The sequence below is a fragment of the Oreochromis niloticus genome, linkage group LG3, assembly GCF_001858045.2.
Source record: "Oreochromis niloticus isolate F11D_XX linkage group LG3, O_niloticus_UMD_NMBU, whole genome shotgun sequence".
Classification (NCBI taxonomy): Eukaryota; Metazoa; Chordata; class Actinopteri; order Cichliformes; family Cichlidae; genus Oreochromis; species Oreochromis niloticus.
In genome coordinates, this window is record NC_031967.2 from 16,765,043 (window position 1) to 16,788,913 (window position 23,871).

Below are 23,871 nucleotides of genomic sequence, written 5' to 3' on the forward strand. Positions count from 1 at the left end.
CACATAATAACTGGAATTCCCAGCCTGAGGATTTGAAAACCAGAAGAAATTGCTGAACATCAGGTAGAAACAAGAACAAGATGGCAGCTTTAAATCCTCTGAGGAAAAGCAGGGAAGTGAAAACAGATGAGGGTGCTGTGACTGAGCCAGGTGACTGAGAGCAGGAGGAGAGTCTGAGGACACCTGGTGGCTGGATGAGCAGTGACCGCAGGTTGAGTAAAACAACACGGATAAAAAGACAGAGGACAGGGATCAGCACTTCCAGATGGGGAACTGACCCACAACAAACCCTAATTCTCCTGTGAATCTGAGAGCTGCCTAATGCTGAGAATCATGATGGAGTCTTTCCCCTGACTCCATTTACCTGCCTTGTCTCTGCTGTGCTTCCTGTTTCACAACAACATTTCCTCCCACTTAATGTCAGCAGGAGACATCCCTTTGACGAGCTTCTCTCGCATGATTGATTACATGCATACTCTTTTGTCTTACGATAACTCTGAAACTGAAAGATCTGCAGCATCACGTTATGGTTCTATTGTTGTCTATTGACACTTGGAGTTGTTAATGAGTTGAATCATGTTACTCTGCTGAAAGCAACGATCTTTAAATTGACTTATCAACTAAACTGAAAACATCAAAATAATAATTTTTGTTCATGATGCAGTTGTGATCAGCTGACCAGGCCTGTGGTAAAAACACTGTTTCCTGTTTTGTTTCCTTCCCTCTTAAGAAGTATGTGGGTATCAGGAAAAACTGCTGAGCAGTCAGTGGAAGTGTCACATGAACAAAAACCACAGTGAACCCGACTAGTTTAAACTTCTGCGTTACTCAGGTTTTACTAACAGTCAATTTGGTCAGCAATGCTCAGACAACATGATGTACAAACCATTAAAAGAGGCAAACATGCTGCTGTTGTTGGTAGGTTTCCTCAGGGTAAATGTCAACTTCTGTAGTTCACAAATCCTGGTTATACAGCTTTGAAATAATTAACAACAACAATAATATGAAAACAGGGTAAAGTTTGTTGGACTGACAGGCTTTTGTTTGTAGTCAGTGGTAGATTTTTTAACACAGATACTCTTGAAACATTTTTCCTGACATCAGCTGGTTGTTGTTTGTACAGTGTTATTTGTTGCTCTCATGGACCTCCTAAAATATTACGATCAGCTGACACTGGCTTTTTGACAACCATTATTAGTTAGTTTGTTAATATAAGCTCTATTAAGCCTTAATAACATTTAAATAAGTCAGTGAGCGCAAAACCTTTTTTAAAGCTATGAACATCTTTTTTTTCAATTTTTAACATTTTAACATGAGTTTAAGGAGTTCTTATTTTTTATGACACACCAATGAACTTGAGTGTCATGCTGTTCTTAATCGAAAGGACTTAATGTTATGTCTGCCCAATTTTTGCATCTTTAACAGCTTCAACTCCTCTATAAAGGATTTTCACAAGATTTGGAGTGTTTATAGAAATGTTTTAAAACACTCTTCCAGAAGAGCAATTGTGAGATTAAACACTGACATTGGATGAGGAGGACTGGCTCACAGTCTCCACTCTAATTCATCCCAAAGGTTTTCTTCCACATGAAACTCTTTCCTCCAGGTCTCTATGGACTTTCTTCACTGGTGCACAGTCATGTTGGAACAGGAAGGGGCTATTTGGCTCAGTTTGAACTTTACCCTCATGCTCTTATTATCTGTGTGAAAAAAACTAACTAATGTTCCCATCTTCTCCACTGCTGTAGCTGCATTTTCCCTCCATCTACAGGAGCAGTCAGCTGACTGTGGCTCAGTTTGTAAGTGACGATGTTTGATATTCAGGCTGTGTTTGGTTGTAATGTTGGAGCTGTGAGCTGAAATAAATCTAGTCTGCTGTGTGGAAACAATCAGCTGCAGTTTGATCATCAGCTCATTTTCGGCAGACGGAGTATTTATAGAATCAGTGGAACATTTATATTTATAGAATGACAATGAATTTGATGGAAACAAGTTTGAACTGATTATATCTAAATGAATGTGTAAAATCAGCTCCAAACAAATCATTAAAGAAGTTAAAGAAGTTATTAAAGAAGTTATTCACTGTAGTGAGACAGGAAGTCAAAGTTTCCAGTTAAAACAAGTAGAAGAAGAAACATGGAGCTGATAAAGTGTTTGTCACGAAGAGGCTTCCTGCTCTGCAGCAAACTCTTCACTTCAGATTGGATTAAGACACAGCTCAGCTAAAAACAACTTCCACTAACACACTGTTTCTTTGATCTGCAGTGGAACAAGTTTAAAGTGTCACTACAATAGAAACAACAATAGAAACAGCATTTTAATGCTGCGCTCAGTAACAGGACAGAAAGCCTCCAAGAAACATTTCAGATTTTTCTAAAGTACTGAATGGGTCATTTCTGACATTGCCTAATCCCAGTTTCCCCACAAACGCCTCCTTTCCTGCTCAAAGTTTCACTTCACTTTCCTGATCTCAGTGTCAGATGATTGTCTCCACCACAAATCTGCTGCTCCATAGTTCACAGTAATGGAATAACTCTGCTGATCATCTTTGAATCCTGGATCAGGAGGTAAAGCTGGTGAATATTTGGTGTTTGAATAAGGTTTCTGCCTTTGACTCAGTCTGCTGTCACTTTGTTTTAGAGAGAAAAAGAGATTGCAGATTAACTGGTGTTCCTGCTGCTCCAGCACTAAAGGACAGTATAGGTGACCACGCTGATGCCTGTTCACAATTTCACCAACGCTAATAAACTGTTGGCTAAATGTTCTTGTTGTCAGAGGTAAACAGAGGTCAGAGGAGCAGATAATACAGATTAAATATAATGCTGAATAACTAAATGCTGCTAGTCTGTGACGTCACTCCCAGCAGCATCATCTCATTTCTTTAGTCTGACCTTTAACATAAGTTAGCTTAGCTAGTAGAGCAGCTAGAGTATGAACTCTGTAAGCAATCAGCTTGGTTCTGGTGGTTACCTGGTTTTCATGTTCACTGGTTTAGATTTGTTTACATTTGTCTCCATGTTCCAGATGTTGCAGTTTTATTAATGTCATCATATCAAACAGAGAAAAAAAGAAGAGGTTTATTTCTGAGATGATTGTCGTGGAGTCACCAGTTTGTCTCTGAATCACTGAAACAACTTTTATCCTCTGGATGAAATTCTCACTGAGCTCATTTCTTGACTCCCATGCCCCCAAAAATAGGGGCAAAAGGGAGGTGATCATGTTTAATCAGTTATAAAATGGGGTCATAAATATAAGTTCTGACATGTGTGGTATCCACAAAAACCTCCGAACCTCAGCTAAAATCTCATATAAATCATTTCTACAACCACCAAACACAGTGAAAACAAGCAATGATTAAAATAGCAGTTACGTTAATGTACAAAAGTCTGCTAAACACACAAAACCAAACCAGAAATTCTCCAGAATTCATGTAACTCGCTAAAGTAAGGCTAGTTAGCTTCCAGAGCTATGACCAATTCCAAACACCAAGTTTCACCAGACTCCAACTAAAATTCACTAAAAGAGCTGCAAAAGAGGACCACAAAAATGCATAGCAGGGCAAATGCTCTACAACAGAAATTGCCTGACCGTCCCGATTTCCTCTGTTATTTTCGCTAGTAGCTGTTAGCCTCATTATTATCAGCACTTGCTATGGCTAACTAGCCACATCAGAGCCATTTCTGTCAATAACCGCCATTTTAGACCCAACTACAGACACCTGACTAGACAGATGCCACATGTCATAAATTTGGGGCCACATGGGGTTTGGCTTTGCAACTTCTGATTGGTTGAAATGACGTGGGCATGAAATTATTACTATGATTTTATTGGCTCAAACAATTAAATAGAGGTGTCAGCAAACTGGCCAAAAGAAGCCAAAGTTACAACCTCTCAGAGGTCCAGAGGGGCAAACACTCCATGCGCACAGGAGACAGGGCCCATTGCCTGTGAGTGTGTGGTTAATTCTTCAAAAATATTCAAAAACAAGCATTTTAGGCCTGTTAAAGGTATTAAATAATTTCTGCTCTTTAATACCTAAAAAAAATTAAAAATCAACTCATGTATGGTGTCCAGTGTGTGCCAGAATTGGACTTTTTTTACAGCGCCTGGATATTTATGTATTAACAGTGCTGTAATTTTTCAGTGTTTTACTTTAGAAAAATAAATCTGTGCACAGATAATGTTTATATGTTGGTTGTTGAATTTCTGTAATGAAATGTAAACTAGATCATATTTTTAAAAGGCATATTTGCTAATTAAATTAATTAGGCAAGGATGAAATCTACTTACTTTTTCTGTGTTCCAGTCTCAGTAATTTTGACATGGTAACATCTGCAGCAATATTTATACCTCTCGTGAAATTTCACAAGTGTTTGCTTTATTCTGATACCAAGATTGTATACAGAGTTTGTAATTGCAGAGAGAAAGCTCAGAAAACTTCTGAGGGCGTAACAGGTTAGAGAAAAACTCACACAACACTGACAGACTTTGTGTGTTCTCTATAACACCTGGCACTGATTACTGAATGATCTGATTAGCCACAGTCTCAGACCATCACCAGGTAACGTGGGTGTATTTTCTGAATCAGTAGCAAACAGTGTTAAACAGCTGACAGAGTTAAGACCATGTTTGCAGGTAAACTCGGAGTTCAGTGGTGTCAGAAGGAAAAGGTCAACTTATGATTTATGTCACAGAGACTCACAGGTTTGAGCCCAGTCACAGGGCTGCTTTATTATATTAACTCGTTAAAAATATGTTTAATCAGCATAATTTACATTTACATCTTATTATTACACACTGAAAAAAAGGGACTGGCCAGCTCTTGGATTTACGTAAGCATCTTGCGTGTATTTAACACAATTGCCTCATGCTTTAAAGTTAAGTGTAACTATATAGTGTAGAAACTACGTCATATGCAGAGAGGGTAGATTAAATTGTTCATATCATGTTCGAGTGAAGTAAGTCAATAATATAGCAATGTTAAATCCCGCGACACCGCACGGGATTTCAGTCTCGCGCGCTTTGGATCGTTGTTTCAGGAAGGCATCCATCTCAGTCAAGTCGAGCAGCTGCCTTTACTTTTTTTGGTATACCGAAAAGAAGTAAATTGGGTGGTTGTTACATTAACAAAGTCTACCTTTTAATTTGAACACAAAAGTTTGATGTTTCTATCTTGAACGTAATTAAATCATGAAGGATCTGTATGAAATTCAACTTAATTTGTTCTTGTTGAGATGACCTGATACAATCTAGTAAGAGTGGTTAGTTGCTGGACTCATGAAATTAACAAGATCACATGAGATTTCAAAATCACTGAAGTTATAAGAGGCACACAACTACACACACACCACGTGTATGCTATTGCTTTTTATTGTGGTGTAACCTATGAAGGACAAAAACGTAAAGAAAATTCTGCATCAAGCCTGTTTGATAAGCCTGGGTTGGTGGCATGGTGGTTAGTGCTGTCACTCAAAAAAATAATTCATTGGATGAACGTAATTTTATCTTGCCACTTATATTCCATCTAAACAAATCATGTTATATTAATCCATCTTGATTGTGTTGTTTCAACATGATATATGTTTGTAAGTGTAACATAATATTCACATTAACATTCAATTAATTTGACTTTTATTCAGTTAACATGTTTGTACCAAGTTAGTCTAATTAAATTAATTTAAATTCATGTTATATTGTTTGAACACTTTGGCACATCAAAAGTCAGTCTTGTTCCATGAACTAGTAAATATTTGTTTGTTACACCAATGGTAATCTTGTTGAATTAACAAATGTAATTTATGTCTGTAGTACTCACACCAATTGTGTTTCAGTTAGTGTTTGTATTTCTTATGTAAACATTACTTTTAACTCAATTAATGAAACATACATAAACGATAACTTGCAAAACCATCTCTTTTATTTTGCTTGAACATTCTTAAAACAGTTGGCAGGATCTCAGTTCAGCCTAGCTTTCTCCCCTTCAACCGTCTCATACTAAACTTATTAGCTAACTTCATAGGAAGTTAAAAATAGCGCCCACATTTGGAGTGGCTCAAAGCTAAGAGATCACCGAGCTCACTAGCTGAGTAAATAACAGGTACATTTAGAATCATTCTTTAACAGCAATGCATGTAGGAGACCACAGAACTTTCAGAACAATCAAGACATGCTGACTGAAAGAAAAAGTCTGTAGAATAGTTTGCCAACAAAAAATAATATCACCAAAGCAACTTTGGTAAAATGTAGTAAAATATGCATTGCAAGCAAAAACATGAATTTTAACACAATTTAACATTCAGCTTGTCTGTAACACAGCTCAGGGGCTCCATGCTGAACGCATCCATCCAGTGTTATTGATCCAGTACTAATACCAGCATTGGGATCAATACTACAATACACAATCACATGTGTCCACGTGACGGATTTGACCAGCTTTATTCATTAATGATCAATCAACTTATTTACTGCATCTGAGTCCAGCTTCATTTAAATGACCCAACCATTAAAATGACGTCAGTCCTACACTGAAAAAAAGGCCATGTTGGATTTACTTGATTCAGTAGTGGACATCGGTTGCACACAAATGTTTTGCTTTGGCAGAAACTTAAACAATTGAGTTCAATCAACACAACTTTTTTATATTCAATAAACCTGTGCATTTTGTGTTCATAAAACGCGATTGAAACATATTTAGATGAAGTAAGTTGAGCTCTTGGAATATTTTAATCCTTCACAATTTTGTCATTTTATTTCAACAGTATTCAATAACTTTTACCCCAATACTACTTGGTCACTTGAATACTACATGTTCTCTTCATATTATGTAATGTTCAACAAAGTCTAGGTCCTGGTTACCATAAAAATTGAATGGATGTACAACAACTACCATCCTCCCCTTTATCCTGGTTGCAGGGGGGCTGGGAAATAACCCTGAAGTGATAGGTTACAAGGCAGGGTACACCCTGGACAACTCATAAGTCTATCACAAACAACCATTTGCACTTACATTGACAGGTAATTTAGAATCACCAGTTAACCTAGCTCTAACGACTGCATGACTTTTAACTGTGGGAAGAAACCAGAATACCCAGAGAGAAACCAGTGCAAACTAGCCAGACTGTGGATTTGAACCCAGAATCTTCTTACTGTGAAGCAACAGCACTAACCACCATGCCACCAATCCAGACTTAACACAAGTGGGAAAGCTATGATTTCAAGGCTTGATGCAGAATTTTTTTGTACGTTTTTGTCCTTGACAGGTTAAACCACAATAAATAGCTATAGCATACACGTGGTGTGTGTGTAATTGTCTGCCTCTTATAACTCCAGTGATTTTCCTGCAGTTTGACATCTCGTGCGATCTTGTGAATTTCATGAGTTCAGCAACTAACCACTCTTACTAGATTGTATCAGGTCATCTCAACAAGGACATAATAAGTTGTTGAATTTCATACAGATCCTTCATGATTTAATTACGTTTATAGAAACATGATATTATTGTGTTTAAATTACAAGTTAGACTTTTTTTAATGTAACAACCACCCAATTTGCTCGATTTGACTGAGATGGATGCCTTCCTGAAACCACGATCCAAAGCGTATGAGACTGAAAGTTATTGACTTACTTCACTCGAACATGATATGAACAATTTAATCTAGCCTCTCTGCATATCATGTAGTTTCTACACTATATAGTTACACTTAACTTTAAAGCATGAGGCAATTGTGTTAAATACACGCAAGATGTTTACGTAAATCCAAGAGTTGGCCAGTCCCTTTTTTTCAGTGTACAGAAGCACTTAATGCTAACAGGAAGTCATTTGTTAAGGTGGAATAACACAGACACACAACCACTCACAGTTAACCTGACCCCACTAACTGCATGTGTTTGGACTGTGGGAGGAAGCCGGGAGTACCGGAGAGGACGCACACAAACACGGGAGGGAGAACATGAAACTCAGCACTGAAACAAAGATGGTGGATTTGACCTCAGGACCAGGCGCGTAATTTCCAGGGGGGTTACGGGGGTCATGACCCCCCAATAATCACATCCAGCCAATATAATTTCATCATTCCAGTTTATAAAATTATGAATTATCTTGCTTTTCTTTAATCGTTTCAATTATTATCAGCAAAATAGTTTCATGTTTAATCATCTAGAAATGTAACCCCGCCTCCTCCGCTGCATACTTGGTATTACCCAACCAGCTTTCTCTACCAAACCTTCACTGTTTGCTGTATGTTTGTTAGCGCAGTCGCTGGTGCCAGAGACTGCCAGTGACTTCAGTCTGAGGGTTTGAAGTTTCCATGTCTGTGTGATGTGTGGTGTGAAGGCTGCTGGTTAAACTGGGACTCACTGTTTAAAGCACTGAGTGCTCATAGAGAGATGCTCCATGAGTCCCAGTACAGACTACAAACATGGTGGAAACTTAGCTTTGATATCCACACACTCTGCACGTCTGTGAGTAACTGTGATGAAGATGTGCAGAGATCTGTGTCCAAACAGGAGAAAGACTGTAAAGACTCTGTGCTTCTAACAGCCTCTGTTAACATATGTGAGGCTGTTTGTTGTTGTTGCCATGGAGCTTTTCACTGTTTGGGTCAGCAGGTCATGTGATCAGGTTTGTTCTGTGAAAGCTGGACGATGGTTCAGTGTCAGGGTTTGTTTGCATTCATCAATAAATATCTAAATAAATCAAAGACTCCATGTTTTTTCTTTCATCATGTGACCTCTGCTCATCCATCTCTGTGTATCAGGATACATTTAGTTCATAATACACAGAAAAATCAGAGTTATTACCTGTAATAAATGTGAAAGATTCCTGCAGTGATAACCAGGCAGGACTGAAACACATCACAGCTGTCACCACGGTAACAGCACCGTCCATCCACAGGTGAGGGGCGGAGCAAAAAGAGGGACTTTCACCATTTTATACTAAAAACACTCAACTAATGTTTCTAATATGAAACAAATAAGCCACATTAATGTGAGCATTTATTAAATAATAATAATAATGATTTCCTGCTGATCTCATTTCCATAGCAGAGAAAACTGTGGTGTATATTGAGGTGGAGGGTGTGGTCTATGGCTCAGGTGTAGAGTGAGGGTGGGGTGCACCACAGCAGCATGCTGGGACTGCTGAGGGTGGAGGAGGGAGTGATGATGACATCAGAGCTGCAGCAGTCAGCAGCACAGAGACCAGTGAATACACAGTCTGTTCATCTTTGCATAGATACAATATATAGCACAATATTGAATGACAGAGACACGCTGTGTGAGCTTCCACAGATACACTGACGTCAGCATCCAGAGTCCTCCTGCTGCTCCCCCCTCAGAGCCCCGTGATCAGCACCAACACATTCAGTTAGATGACAGAGTCCAGCTGCAGCTAGAATCAGCTCTGTGAACAACAGCACAGCGTCAGTGTTTCACACTCAGTGAAAGGAGGAAACAGCAGAAGAACACCATGTGTGCTACGTTTCCCAGGACACACTACAAACTGCACAAATACAGAGCAGCACGTGGAAGGACCTGGAGCTGCATTTAAAGAGAAAAGACAGCGTGATGTCCTGTATGGACAGGTGGAAGGAACCAAGTCCTCAGCTGAAACACTCGTGTTTGTCCACAGACAGGAAACACAGCAGGAAACAAAGAAGCTCATGGATAACACACTTCCTGTCAGTCACAATGAGGCTGGAGCCAAACACAGAAAGGTGTTTTTGTCCAGATGAGCCCAGAGAAGAAACACGAGTGTTCACAGACATCAGAAGCTCAGAGAGGTGAAACATGAGGTTGGAGTCCTCGTCAGCATCCAGAAGAGCTGCTGTGAAACCCTGAGTACTCATGACAGACTCTGATGGCACAAACACATCATGATTCAAACATGAAGACAAACATGGAGCTCCTGATCCTCCTGCATGAGAACAAGCTGACATGAGCGCTGTGTCTGAGAGTGTCTCCCTGTCACAGTGACAAGAACACAGCTGCTGCTCACAGTCATTAAACTGACCTGAGGTCAGCTGCTAGCACGTCTCTGTGCTCCTTACATATGAACCATGTGACCTCACATCAGTGCTGTGGATGACTGTAGTCATAGAAGAGTAGAGCTGTAGCAGGTGGTGTGAGGAGGAGGAGGAGGTGGTGTATTCTAGTTAACGCAGTACTGAAACACTCCAGCAGAGGGCGCTGTTAAGTCCTTATTGTAACACAGTTACTGTGTGCAGTTATACTTCATACATAATCTGCACTTATTTCCATCAGACATGCTGTCAGTAAATGATTGGTTTCTATTGATTCTACTTCCTGTTGACTAGTTTGATGACAGTGAAACAATCACAGCTGATTGTGTGATGATGTCACTGTTACATTCAGTGTGTGTGACATCATGTTAGTGCAGCTGATAACAGCCTGGTTATGATGCTGTTAGAAACACATGAACGTGTCCATAGATCAGTGTGTGTTTAACATGAGAGCTTCAGCCCTGCTGATGTGTTCAATAAAGACATGCAGGAAAACTGATGAGACTCTGAAATAACTCTTTATATTTATAATGTAACTCTGCATCAAAAGAACAACAAAGGATCCCAGACAGGTTTATGTCAACAAAGACGATTCTGATGTTTCTGTGTTTCTAACAGTTTGACATTATTAGTAAACAGACTGCAGTGAACAGGATTTATAAAGAGCTTATATATAAAGATATGACAGCTGTTTGTTGATCACTCTGTGTTTGGACCTGATCAGTCCAGCTGTTTACTTGAAATATGTTCATTTACCTGTGACGTTATATTTATGTTCTTGTCTCTGTTGAAAAACACATTTTAATGTCCCTCAGATTTTTCTCCCAGATGAATAAATATAAAAATGACACAAACTGACTGCAGCTACTTTTTGTCCTTTCTGTCAGAAACCTTCATGTGACTCATGAGAGACACGTTTCAGCTGTTTGTGACAGATCAGAGGCCAACAAGTCATTTATAACACTTTCCATCATTGTTTAGCACAAACACATGTTGACACAGCAGCGGGGCCGCAGTGAAGTTGGAGTCATTTTTGACCAGGACATGTCCTTCAAGGCACATATTAAACAAATATGTAAGACTGCTTTCTTCCATTTGCGCAACATCTCTAAAATTAGAAATATCCTGTCTCAGAGTGACGCTGAAAAACTAGTTCATGCATTTATTACTTCCAGGCTGGACTACTGTAATTCGTTATTATCAGGATGTCCTAAAAACTCCCTGAAAAGTCTTCAGCTGATCCAAAATGCTGCAGCAAGAGTCCTGAAAGGGACTAGAAAGAGAGAGCAGATTTCTCCTGTTTTGGCTTCCCTTCATTGGCTTCCTGTTAAATCCAGAATTGAATTCAAAATCCTGCTCCTCACATACAAGGTCTTAAATAATCAGGCCCCATCTTATCTTAATGACCTTGTAGTACCATATCACCCTATTAGAGCACTTCGCTCTCGCTCTGCAGGCCTACTTGTTGTTCCTAGAGTATTTAAAAGTAGAATGGGAGGCAGAGCCTTCAGTTTTCAGGCCCCTCTTCTGTGGAACCAGCTTCCAGTTTGGATTCGGAAGACAGACACTATCTCTACTTTCAAGATTAGGCTTCAAACTTTCCTTTTTGCTAAAGCATATAGTTATGGCTGGACCAGGTGACCCTGAATCCTCCTTTAGTTATGCTGCAATAGACGTAGGCTGCCGGGGATTCCCATGATGCATTGAGTTTTTCCCTTCCAGTCACCTTTCTCACTCGCTATGTGTTAATAGACCTCTCTGCATCGAATCATATCTATTGTTAATCTCTGTCTCTCTTCCACAGCATGTCTTTATCCTGTTTTCCTTCTCTCACCCCTCCCTGAGCCTGGTTCTGCCGGAGGTTTCTTCCTGTTAAAAGGGAGTTTTTCCTTCCCACTGTCGCCAAAGTGCTTGCTCATAGGGGGTCATATTATTGTTGGGTGTTTCTCTGTATCTATTATTATAGGATATACTGTACAATATAAAGCACCTTGAGGCGACTTTTGTTTTGATTTGGCGCTATATAAATAAAATTGAATTGAATTAAAAACTGAACTCAGCTTTCCAAAAAATGTGGTTAATCACAGTTAATTCATGATTTAACAAGAGAGGCAATTATTTTTTCCACACAGATCAGGTAGGTTAGGATAAACTTTCTGTCTTTAATCAATGAAATCACTTTAAAACTGTTTTGTTTTTTCTTGTGTTTTCTAAAACATAGATGTGATAAATATGCAAAACACTAAGAAATCAGAAAAAAACATTTTTTCACACCGGTGTGTGATAGTTGTCACTGGGAGAGTTCATTTATCTGGAATGAGAGGTGGAGATGTGATAAAAATGAGTGCACAAGTGTCACAGCTTCATGACTCAAAGCTGTGCATGCAGTGCCAAAAGGCTGGCTCTGTCCCATCAGTCTATACTCAGTCCTCACTCTGAGCATTTAGAGCTGAGCCTCACATCTTCCTTGTCCTGGTACTTTATGAGATTGGAGCAGAACTGAGCTGAACTTCATGGCGTGTTGGAGAGAGGAGGAGAATCCTGATCCAACATGCATAAATGGATGCAGTTTGTTTCCTTTTACACTCGACAAAGCAGGTTCCAGTGTTTTACCCTTTAAGTCATATTTTTACACAAAGATTAGTACAAACCAAAAACACCTCTGCATGTCTCATATCAGCAGCGCGCACACACACACACATACACATACACACAGTAGCATTCATGTTTCTTTCTCTTATTTCCGTGGATGTCACTAGGCAACCTTTACTGAAGGACTTCCAAGAGCATGTTTTGTTTTTTTAATGCCCAGTCTAAGTTGACTTGCAGCATTTTGTTTTTGTCTAAAACACACAACAGCTGAGCTGAGATAGAAATACGGCATAACAGAGGCCAGTCTGAGGGCTGCATTCACAGCACTGTATTTTCCATTCCAATTATCATTAAAAATGAAGCATTTTGTTAATGAAGCATTAAATAATACTGGAGCTGTTAACACAAAAATACAAACATTTGAGCAGAGAAAGTCTCTTTATTAAAATGCAGGTTTTAACTTGAGCGATGACCTCAGGACCAACCACACTTTCTTCAGACTGTGAGACGAGGAATAAAAGTTAGTCCTTTAATTTTCATTGAAATTTTGAAAATTAAATAAATGTGTGTGAAAGGTGTACTTGTGTGTTATTACAGCTTCTTACCTGCAGCTCACGGGACAAAAATGTATTGGGTCTCAGCCTGGTCACCTGAGAGAAACATATGGTAGAAAAACACTGAAGTGTAATTTCTCTGTGTGTCCAACACATTTAAACATCAGATTTTCTGAACTGTTCAGTATGATGTACGAATCCTCTGAAGACCAAAGTGTGTCAGTGTGCTGCTCGAGTAAAGCTTAGCTAGACTTGGACCTGGTTGGTAGTAGTCATAGATCTTGACCACGGCTGGCTTCAGGTTGTCCACTGGGAGCTCCTGGATGATCTCTAAGCTGTGGTTGATGGGTGTGTCCTTTGGTAACTGGACGAGACAGAAACAATCGCAGACACAGTTTGTACCAAAGATCATCATCTGGTGTCCCCACAGTGACTTTCACTTACCTCCTCTAAGTACACCAGAACATGATCCTCCTTTTGTTCAACACGACTCACCAGGAGGCCATGTTTGAGCTGTGAGGAGATGACATCATTTTTATTATTATCATCACAATTATCACATGAGACACACGTGTTGGTAGAATCTGTCTAATTACTCACACTCTTCAAAGACTCGGGGTCTGGGGAAAATCCAGAGAGCATTTTGATGTCCAGGATCACCATGTTTGTAGTTTTCTCCTTTCCACTGTACCTGTGTTTGAACAGTGTGATTATACTGACCTGTGTGCACACTTGCTTTTCATCTACCAGCAGTTCCTCCACACGGGTAAAGAGCACTCCTCTAACCTGTCACATACTTACAGCGATTGTATTTTCAGACTGAATTTGGGTCTAGCAGATTCACTGGTGGTGTCAACCTCTAGTTGTACTTTCACACTGAGAGTGGTGACATCAGTAGGTGTCGGGATGTTGTAGTGGACAGAAATCTGAGAAACAAACTTGGGTCAGGTCCACAGAATTAATCATACCTCACTCCACCCTGCTGTCACTTTTCTACACCACGACATATATTTGCACACATACTTGTCCTTTTATATTCATGCCTATATCGCTATATGTATCTATTTATCTTATTATTTATCTGTCATATCTCTGTTTCTACACTCATTTTATATGAGTGATTGATGTTTGTTGTGCATTTGCTGCTATCACATCTCAGTTTCCCTCTGAGATGAATAAAGTTTCTCTGATTCTGATACAGACAGAAAGTGAGTTTATTAATTTTTGCTCAATTCTCTAATTTAGTGTAAAATAGAATTGTACTAGGTTTCTTCCTGTTAAAAGGGAGTTTTTCCTTCCCACTGTCGCCAAAGTGCTTGCTCATAGGGGGTCATATGATTGTTGGGTTTTTCTCTGTATCTATTATTGTACAATCTACTGTACAATATAAAGCGCCTTGAGGCGACTGTTTTTGTGATTTGGCACTATATAAATAAAATTGAATTGAATTGAATTGAATGAAAACACATTTATGACATCTGAAAATGCTAATCTTCTTTACCATTTTATAAGGACAAAGAAAGCGTTTGTTTGACACCAACCAGGACCTGGTCACATGATGCTGTCACTGACCTGCACTGAAGCACATGCAGTGCCCTTCACCTCCAGCCTGTATTTTCCTGACACGTCCTGCAGCGCCTCCTCCTGGTAGAGCAGTTTGTTGCCCTGATTGACATCAAATGTCAGCTGACTGCTGGGAGCCTGAACTGTCACTGTGCTCCAACCTTCAGGACTGAACACCAGAGTGGAGTAGAGAGCCAGAGCCTGAAGAGCCACCACTGTGTCCTACAAGATGGATTCACTTTGGTTAACACACACAGCAGCTGTCATTTGTAAGATAAGATAAGATAAGATGACCTTTATTAGTCCCACAGGTGGGAAATTTGTTTTGTTACAGCAAAAGTGCAAAGTTATGTAGCAGAAATTAGAAAACACTGGAATGCAATAAAATAAAATAAAATAAAATAAAATAATATATACAATAGAATAAAATAGAAATACAAATACTATATACAACTGAGTAAGAAAATACAAAAGTACAACTTTGTCAGAAAAAGAATTGCACATATAGCAGTCTTATTGCACATGTGTGGGGTTGATCAGCTGCAAAAGTCTTTGTTGTGGAGTCTGACAGCAGTGGGGAGGAAAGACCTGCGAAGTCTCTCCGTCCCACACCGTGGGTGCCGCAGTCTCCCACTGAAGGAGCTGCTCAGTGCTGTCACAGTCTCATGCATGGGGTGGGAGATGTTGTCCAACAGGGATGACAGCTTAGCCACCATTCTCCTGTCACTCACCACCTCCACTGGGTCCAGAGGGCATCCTAGAACAGAGCTGGCCCTTCTGATCAGCCTGTTCAGTCTCTTCCTGTCCCCAGCAGAGATGCTGCCGCCCCAGCAGACCACACCATAGAAGATGGCTGAGGCCACCACAGAGTCATAGAAGGTCTTCAGGAGTGGGCCCTCCACTCCAAACGACCTGAGTCTCCGCAGCAGGTACAGCCTGCTCTGCCCTTTCCTGTAGAGGGCGTCTGAGTTATGAGTCCAGTCCAGTTTCTTGTTCAGATGAACACCAAGGTACCTGTAGCTGTCCACAGCCTCAATGTCCATACCTTGGATGTTCAGTGGTTGCAGTGGAGGATGCTTGTGCCTGCGGAAGTCTACCACCAGCTCCTTGGTTTTACTGGCATTGATCTGGAGGTAGTTCAGCTGGCACCAGTCCACAAAGTCCTGAGTCAGTCCTCTGTACTCCTTGTCGTCCCCATCAGTGATGAGGCCGACTATTGCAGAGTCATCAGAGAACTTCTGCAGGAAGCACTGGGTGGAGTTGTGGGAGAAGTCTGCAGTGTAGATGGTGAAGAGGAACGGAGCCAGAACCGTTCCCTGTGGGGCCCCCGTACTGCAGACGACCCTGTCCGACACACAGCCCTGAGTCCTCACATACTGTGGTCGGTCGGTGAGGTAGTCCAAAATCCAGGTAGTGAGGTGATGGTCCACTCCAGAGTTCTCCAGCTTGTCCTTCAGAACCGAGGGAAGAATGGTGTTGAAGGCACTGGAGAAATCAAAGAACGTGATTCTCACAGTGCTCCCAGCGGTCTCCAGGTGAGCGAGGGAACGATGTAGGAGGTGAATGACGGCATCATCTGCTCCAATGCCTGGCTGGTAGGCAAACTGAAGTGGGTCCAGTGATGAGCTCACAAGGCGCCGAAGCTGAGCCAGGACCAGCCGCTCCAGGGTCTTCATCAGGTGGGATGACAGAGTCACCGGCCTGTAGCTGTTGAGGTCCTTGGGGCGTGAAGTCTTTGGCACTGGTACAACACAGGAGGTTTTCCAGAGCTGTGGGACTCTTCCTAGCCTCAGGCTCAGGTTGAAGAGGTGCTCCATCACCCCACACAGTTGGTCCGCGCAGGACCTGACGACCCTCGAGCTGATGCCATCTGGACCCGCTGCCTTCTTGCCATTAATCCTCCTCAGTTCCCTCCTAACCTGGGTGGTTGAGAGAGACAGGCTGGAGCCTTGTGTTGATTGTGTATTGGATGCTGTTGTTGGGGGTGGGGAGGAGTGAGCAGGGTGAATAGAGGAGATGTGAAGTGTCAGAGGTGGAACAGCAGCAGTGGGGGTGGGTGAGTCTGCAGCCGATGTTGGAGACTGCCTCATGGCTGAATCAAATCTGTTGAAGAAATGATTCAGTTCATTTGCCCACCTCACATCCCTCCCAGGCAGAGAGTTCTGATGTTTGTGGCCTGAGATGGTTCTGAGGCCTCTCCAGACTTCACCAACGTTATTTTGCTGAAGCTGGTTCTCCATCTTCTGCCTGTACCTGTTAGGATGCCTGGGTCGTTGACCCAGGGTTTTTGGGTTTATTATATTATTTATAATTTCTAGTCTTTGGTTTCTTTGAGTTCTGTCTTATGGTTTATGTCTCTGTCTTCTCTAGTTGCTCTGTCTCCCCTGTCAGCTGTATCCCCTTGTCTAGTTCGCGTTTCTGTGTATCCTTAGTTGCTATATCCCCGTGTCCAGTCAGTGTCTGTGTCTGCCCTGGTCCCACGTCTCTGTTCCCTCTGTTGTAGTGCCTGCCTGTGAGTCTGTGTCTGTAAGTTCAGTCTGTGTTATGTTTCCTGTTTTATTTTGAAGGTCCATGTCTTATGTTAATATATCTGGTTTTGCTTCCTTGTCTCGTTAGGCCTGATTTGCCCCAGCTGTGTTTCCCTCCTGTTGCCCATTCCCTGATTGCTCCCTCTGTGTATTTAAGCCCTGTGTTTCTCTGTGTCCGTGTCGCGATCTACCGTTTATTTTGCTGTGTGTTTTGTCTGCTTGCCTGAGTTTATTTTTTGCACTTTGGAAGTTTGCTATTTTGAGTTCAGCATTAAAGCTGTTCTGAGTTAACCTTTGACTTCAAGCGTCTGCACTTTGGGTCCTCCTTACCACCACTCCTGCCTGCACACAGCCTTAACCTAACAGTAGCTGTCCTTCCCATTCCTTATCAGTCCCCTCAACTCTCTCTGCACCCTTTTCAACTCCTCTTTGTCTCTGGATTTGAAGGCCCTCCTCTTCTGCTTGAGGACAGTTTTAATGGGACTCCAGGACTCCATATTACATAGTGTTAAGTGTAATAGACATTAAGGTAAAACTGCCTGTGTTACTTCAACAGACTCTCACAAAAGAGTTTCTAACCTTCACTTCCTGGTTAAAAAAAACGTTAAAACAGGTTAAATGTGTTTAACAGAGATGATCTCAGAGAAACAAAGTAGAGAAATCACAGGTATAAACTTACAGACTGCAGCTGAACTGTTATTTACAGGCTGTTATGTGTAGTTGGTGCACAGAAGGCTGTTCTGTTAAAACAACACATTTTTAGACCAAAGTAAATTTCATATTGTAAAAAAAAAGAATAAAAACATCCCTGCCTGCTAAAACAAGTCTGCATATCTGAGAGAAAAGCAACAACATGAAAGCTTCAGAATCATTTCTTCTGATTTGGTCCAAGACTGTAGATGAACTCAAAGATTAGCTTCATGCTGTTCAGGTGGTGTCGTACCTGAGTGGAGGAGAAGCCTCCGTAATAGTTCTGCTGCCCAGTCAGCCACCTGATAATACCAGAGGCATATCCCAGATCCTCAGCAGTTGGGGAGACGCTAAGTTTGGCCAACAGCACATAAGAACTGATCTCCACTGACAGGGAGGCTGATGTTTCTGCTGCTGTCTGAGACCAGTAGAGGAAACCTCCTACAAACACAATAACAGTCACAGTTATGCTAATAAAGCCTGAATGATGTCCTGCTAAAGGATGACTCACCTTCCCTCACTGCAACTGTGTCTAAGTGCTGCAGAAGGTGAGCGCGGGTCTCCACGTCTCCTGCCAGGGTGAACACATAGGCCAGCAGAGCTGTAGTGTAGGTGTTGCTCAGGTCACTGATAGACTCCTTGAGACAAGCCAGGCTCTTTTTCATCACAGGATCCTTTAAAAGATCCAAAGAAAACACTTCAGGTAAAGAACCTAATGGACGTGCACAAACAGAAATCTTCTTCCATTAAACCCAGTATGAGAACAAAAGGAGATAGTATTACTGATTTAGTGACTCAAAACATCAGCGTGATAATAAAGAGTGTGAGCTGTCGTAAAACAAAGCAATTACAGGAAAGTAGAGATCAAGCAAAGAGATATAAAAAAACACCACTGTACAGGTTGGGTGGTGATAAAAGTACTTGCTGGTGAGAGTTCAGGTATGTGGATGACACCTGGGTGAAAATCAAATCTCAGGATGTACCACATTTCACGGATCACATTAACTCGGTGGACCGACACATCAAATTCACCAGGGAGGATATGAAAAGTTGTAGGTTAGCCTTCTTAGACTGAGAGATTTCCATCAGTAATGGGGGACATCTAAAAGCTGATGAATACCATAAACCTACGCATACGGATCAGTATTTAAGGTTTGACTCTCATCATCCACAGGAGCACAAACTGGGTGTCATCAGGACTCTACAACACAGCGCGAACACCATCCCCACTGACACAGCGGCCAGGGAGGCAGAAGAACATCAAGAAGGCCCTGAGTAAATGTGGTTATCGCAGCTGAGGGAAGTTACACCAACTGCAATGGTCTAAAGGGAAGTTATACTAAGTGCAGTGGAATAGGGGGACGTTATACCAAGTGCAGTGGTCTAGGGGGAAGTTATACCAAGTGCAGGGGTCTAGAGGGAAGTTATACTAAGTGCAGTGGTCTAGGGGGAAGTTATACCAAGTGCAGTGGTCTAGGGGGAAGTTATACCAAGTGCAGGGGTCTAGATGGAAGTTATACTAAGTGCACTGGTCTAGAGGGAAGTTATACCAAGTGCACTGGTCTAGGGGGAAGTTATACCAAGTGCACTGGTCTAGGGGGAAGTTATACCAAGTGCAGTGGTCTAGGGGGAAGTTATACCAAGTGCACTGGTCTAGAGGGAAGTTATACCATGTGCACTGGTCTAGGGGGAAGTTGTACCAAGTGCACTGGTCTACGGGGAAGTTATACCTAGTGCACTGGTCTAGAGGGAAGTTATACCTAGTGCAGTCGTCTAGAGGGAAGTTATACCAAGTGCAGTGGTCTAGGGGGAAGTTATACCAAGTGCACTGGTCTAGGGGGAAGTTATACCAAGTGCACTGGTCTAGAGGGAAGTTATACCAAGTGCACTGGTCTAGGGGGAAGTTATACCAAGTGCACTGGTCTAGGGGGAAGTTATACCAAGTGCAGTGGTCTAGGGGGAAGTTATACCAATTGCAGGGGTCTAGGGGGAAGTTATACCAATTGTAGGGGTCTAGGGGGAAGTTATACCAAGTGCACTGGTCTAGGGGGAAGTTATACCAAGTGCAGTGGTCTAGGGGGAGGTTATACTACATCCAGTGGTCTAGGGGGAAGTTAGACCAAGTGCAGGGGTGTAGAGGGAAGTTATACCAAGTGCACTGGTCTAGGGGGAAGTTATACCAATTGTAGGGGTCTAGGGGGAAGTTATACCAAGTGCAGTGGTCTAGGGGGAAGTTATACCAAATGCACTGGTCTAGGGGAAGTTATACCAAGTGCAGTGGTCTAGAGGGAAGTTATACCATGTGCACTGGTCTAGGGGGAAGTTGTACCAAGTGCACTGGTCTACGGGGAAGTTATACCTAGTGCACTGGTCTAGAGGGAAGTTATACCTAGTGCAGTCGTCTAGAGGGAAGTTATACCAAGTGCAGTGGTCTAGGGGGAAGTTATACCAAGTGCACTGGTCTAGGGGGAAGTTATACCAAGTGCAGGGGTCTAGAGGGAAGTTATACCAAGTGCAGTGGTCTAGGGGGAAGTTATACCATGTGCAGTGGTCTAGAGGGAAGTTATACCAAGTGCAGGGGTCTAGGGGGAAGTTATACCAAGTGCACTGGTCTAGAGGGAAATTATACCAAGTACACTGGTCTAGAGGGAAGTTATACCAAGTGCAGGGGTCTAGAGGGAAGTTAAACCAAGTGCACTGGTCTACGGGGAAGTTATACCTAGTGCACTGGTCTAGGGGGAAGTTATACCAAGTGCACTGGTCTAGAGGGAAGTTATACCAAGTGCAGGGGTCTAGGGGGAAGTTATACCAAGTGCACTGGTCTAGAGGGAAATTATACCAAGTGCACTGGTTTAGGGGGAAGTTATACCAAGTGCAGGGGTCTAGAGGGAAGTTAAACCAAGTGCAGTGGTCTAGGGGGAAGTTGTACCAAGTGCACTGGTCTAGAGGGAAGTCGTACCAAGTGCACTGGTCAAGAAGTGGCCAATGAACACCAGGCCTGCAAGGCTGCTCAGGTCGCCTGTTTTTATTAGAGACACGCAGGGTAGACATTTGGATGGAGGCAGTTAGAACTGAGAGAGTGTCCTCACCCATTACATTCCACCCAAGTTCTTTACTGCTTCCTGAGTAAAACCCATAAGATCAGAGATTAGGACTTTTGAGACAGAGAGCTGATCCAGACTGCATTAGGGTGCTGGTTCCATAGGTCGACACATCATGGCACACTCAGACCCCGAATTGTTTGACAAGTGCTTGTTTTTGATATGAATCCAATGGAAATATTGTGACTAAAATTTATGGAAGTTTTAAAAAACGTGTCATCAATGGCATTTCAGCCTTTATTTTGACAGGACAGTTTAGAGAGTACATGGGAAAAATGGGAATGGGTGGAATGACATACAGAAAATTGTTTTCGATGGAGCCAACCGAGGCACCTGCAATAAGTCAGCAGCCGTGCACCAAATGACTTGCAGAGGAACTGTGAAACTTAAATAGCTTGATGCATGCTCCATATAAAAATGCCAAAAGAAATAGCAAAGGTGAGCTGTGTCATCTGGTGATCCTGGCTGTTAGTGAGACCAGCTTATCTGCAGGGACTGCTGCTTTTTTGTTTTTGCCTGTCCCGTTTGGTATTTTAGCACTCAGAATTGTTGTCCAAAGCCCAGGAAAGATGCCCAATGGATTTTTTTCAAGTGGAGAAAATATGCCAATGCCATATTGTTCCACTTGATTAATTTATATGATCATTGTTTGTTTATTTTATTTTATTTTAAGTTGTTACAAATTGGACAGACAATTATACTGAAAGGTAGAAAGAAAAAGAAAGAAAGAGAGAATACAGAGGGGAAGGGGGGACAGTAAAATAAGACACTGAGACTGCTGGCTAAGCTTAACTCCATGGCTCAGTAGGGCTAACTCTATGTTCAATTTTTGTTTAAATAGCTCGATATTCTTTGAGTCTACTCACATGTTGAGATATATTCATTTCCAAGAAGGCAGCAGTAACGTACGCACTGAGAGTCACTTCATCAGATACACCACCCTGTCAACAGAAGGCATCATAGACATCATCAAAGCACCAACAACATTCAGGGATATGACATCATGAAAATGATTTTCAGTTGCATATGGTTTTAGTATCATCTTTGATTAAGGATTGTGACTCGCAGTTCTATGGAGCAAGTGTCAAAATGAATGTCTTGGTCCATGTTCAATGCTTTTACAGTGTTTAATACACTGTTTTCCATGTATGAATGAAATTATTAATAAAATTGTTAAAGTGCTTCCACGCGGGAGGCTATTTCCACAGTCTACACGTTACCTTCATTCTGTTGTTGAAGAGTTTCCCAGACTTTTCAAAACAGCCAGTTTCTTGTTGTTTATGTTGCAGCCAGGTCTTAGACTCTTCGATCGTTCTGGGATCAATATAGATGAAAGACTGAGCTTTGGCAAAACTTCTTACCACAAACGCAGTCAGCCTGGCAAAAAGAAAAAAAAACCCACTTACACATCTTACAACGATGGAAATGTTTGGCTTGGTGTTTGGATGTAAGGTCACATTAAGAGAAAAATACTGATCATTTTGAAAATAAAGTTGAAATTTCAAGATTACATTTGAAAATGTATTTTGAGAAAAAAGCGTGAAGATTACAGTTGTTCCAGGGCAAACTGCCACGGTTGCTGTACCCTCTGAATTAGGGAAATCGTACTTCATAATCAGTTTTAGTAACAAGGAAGGAACTGATGTCCCTTTTAGCAAATAAAAACAGTGTGGCAGTAAGTATAAGTGCATTAAAAAGCAGAAAGTGGTACAGAAATCTGTACGTGGTCAGATGGAGATTAGTATAAAATGAAATGGCTGGTAATGGACACATGCGAGGATACCGATGATTACACGCTCGTGGAATAAAAAGCATCTATACTGTATCACAAGACGACTGGTTTATTTCACTGAGTCATCTAAACAATCTACAGGGTATAGCAGCTGTGGTAGTTTGAAACAACAACCGTAATCATTTCAACTGTTTTCTTAGAATTGAATTTGACTTTTTACAAAAAACAGTATTACGACTTTATTATCGAAATAGCATTTTGGCTTTATTTGAAAAAAATAAAAATAAATAAATAATAGAATTACAACTTTAATCTCTAAATTTTGACTTTTTTACTGTGGCCCTAATACTCCTCCCTACTAAATTACACAGTATTAACCAAAAGTTATTTTTAATGTTAGGGGAGTCAAAGGACTAAAGGTAATTATGCTAAATTGTGAATTATTTTAAGTATTAGAGGTTGACTATTATATTAATAGCATAAACATGTCTAACTTTGAGAAACGTTTTCTGTTTGGTGGGATATTTAAAAACCAGTGTAACCGCTCTGATTTATGTAGGACATAATTGATCAGTGATGTTCTCACCAAGTGTTTCCTGGTCCTGTTCCAAATGTGGTGTAAGCACCGTCGTCACTTTTGTAGTTGAGCTGTCTTTGGTATCCTGTAACAACAGAGACACAATGATCGAGACATTGTTGCTATGGTGATGATTGGACTCCATTTGTTTATGGATCTGCATGTGTACATCAAGATTTGGGAAATTCTACGACTCTTGCTGACAGATGAGGAAAATGACACATTTGACCCAAAACTGTGGCTAATGTTCTGCCTCATGTCGGCTTGTTTCTTGAACCGTGTGTGTTGAAGTGATTCAAATGATTTCCTTCTTAGAGGAAACAATAAAAACTTGCCACTGGTGAGGAAGTTAGTAGCTTTTTCCATGATGGCTGTGGTGAGCTGCTGTGTGCCTTTCAGGTAGTGGAGGATGTAGATGTTGGGGGCCAGGAGAGCCATGTTCTGCTCCCCACATCCATGCGGCATCTGTAGCAATCCATCCAGGTTCTTCAGAGCCCGGCCCAGGATGTCACCTG

At 41.4% G+C, this 23,871-nt stretch overlaps 1 protein-coding gene across 2 annotated transcripts in view; it reads right to left on the reverse strand.

Moving 5' to 3' along the window:
• Positions 1–13,030: 13,030 nt before the first annotated feature.
• Positions 13,031–23,871, reverse strand: part of LOC100699086 (alpha-2-macroglobulin) — a 31,882-nt gene continuing 21,041 nt past the window's right edge. For both annotated transcript variants that reach the window (XM_019357351.2, XM_019357352.2), the window contains 13 exons: positions 23,692–23,868; positions 23,366–23,441; positions 22,268–22,424; positions 21,914–21,988; positions 18,458–18,620; positions 18,200–18,387; positions 14,738–14,950; positions 13,967–14,091; positions 13,766–13,856; positions 13,610–13,678; positions 13,424–13,529; positions 13,217–13,261; positions 13,031–13,111 (listed from right to left, as the gene is read on the reverse strand). In XM_019357351.2, coding sequence (XP_019212896.1) covers positions 13,224–13,261; positions 13,424–13,529; positions 13,610–13,678; positions 13,766–13,856; positions 13,967–14,091; positions 14,738–14,950; positions 18,200–18,387; positions 18,458–18,620; positions 21,914–21,988; positions 22,268–22,424; positions 23,366–23,441; positions 23,692–23,868 — 1,478 coding nt within the window. In that variant the 3' untranslated portion in view covers positions 13,031–13,111; positions 13,217–13,223. The remainder of the gene's footprint in view (positions 13,112–13,216; positions 13,262–13,423; positions 13,530–13,609; positions 13,679–13,765; positions 13,857–13,966; positions 14,092–14,737; positions 14,951–18,199; positions 18,388–18,457; positions 18,621–21,913; positions 21,989–22,267; positions 22,425–23,365; positions 23,442–23,691; positions 23,869–23,871) is intronic.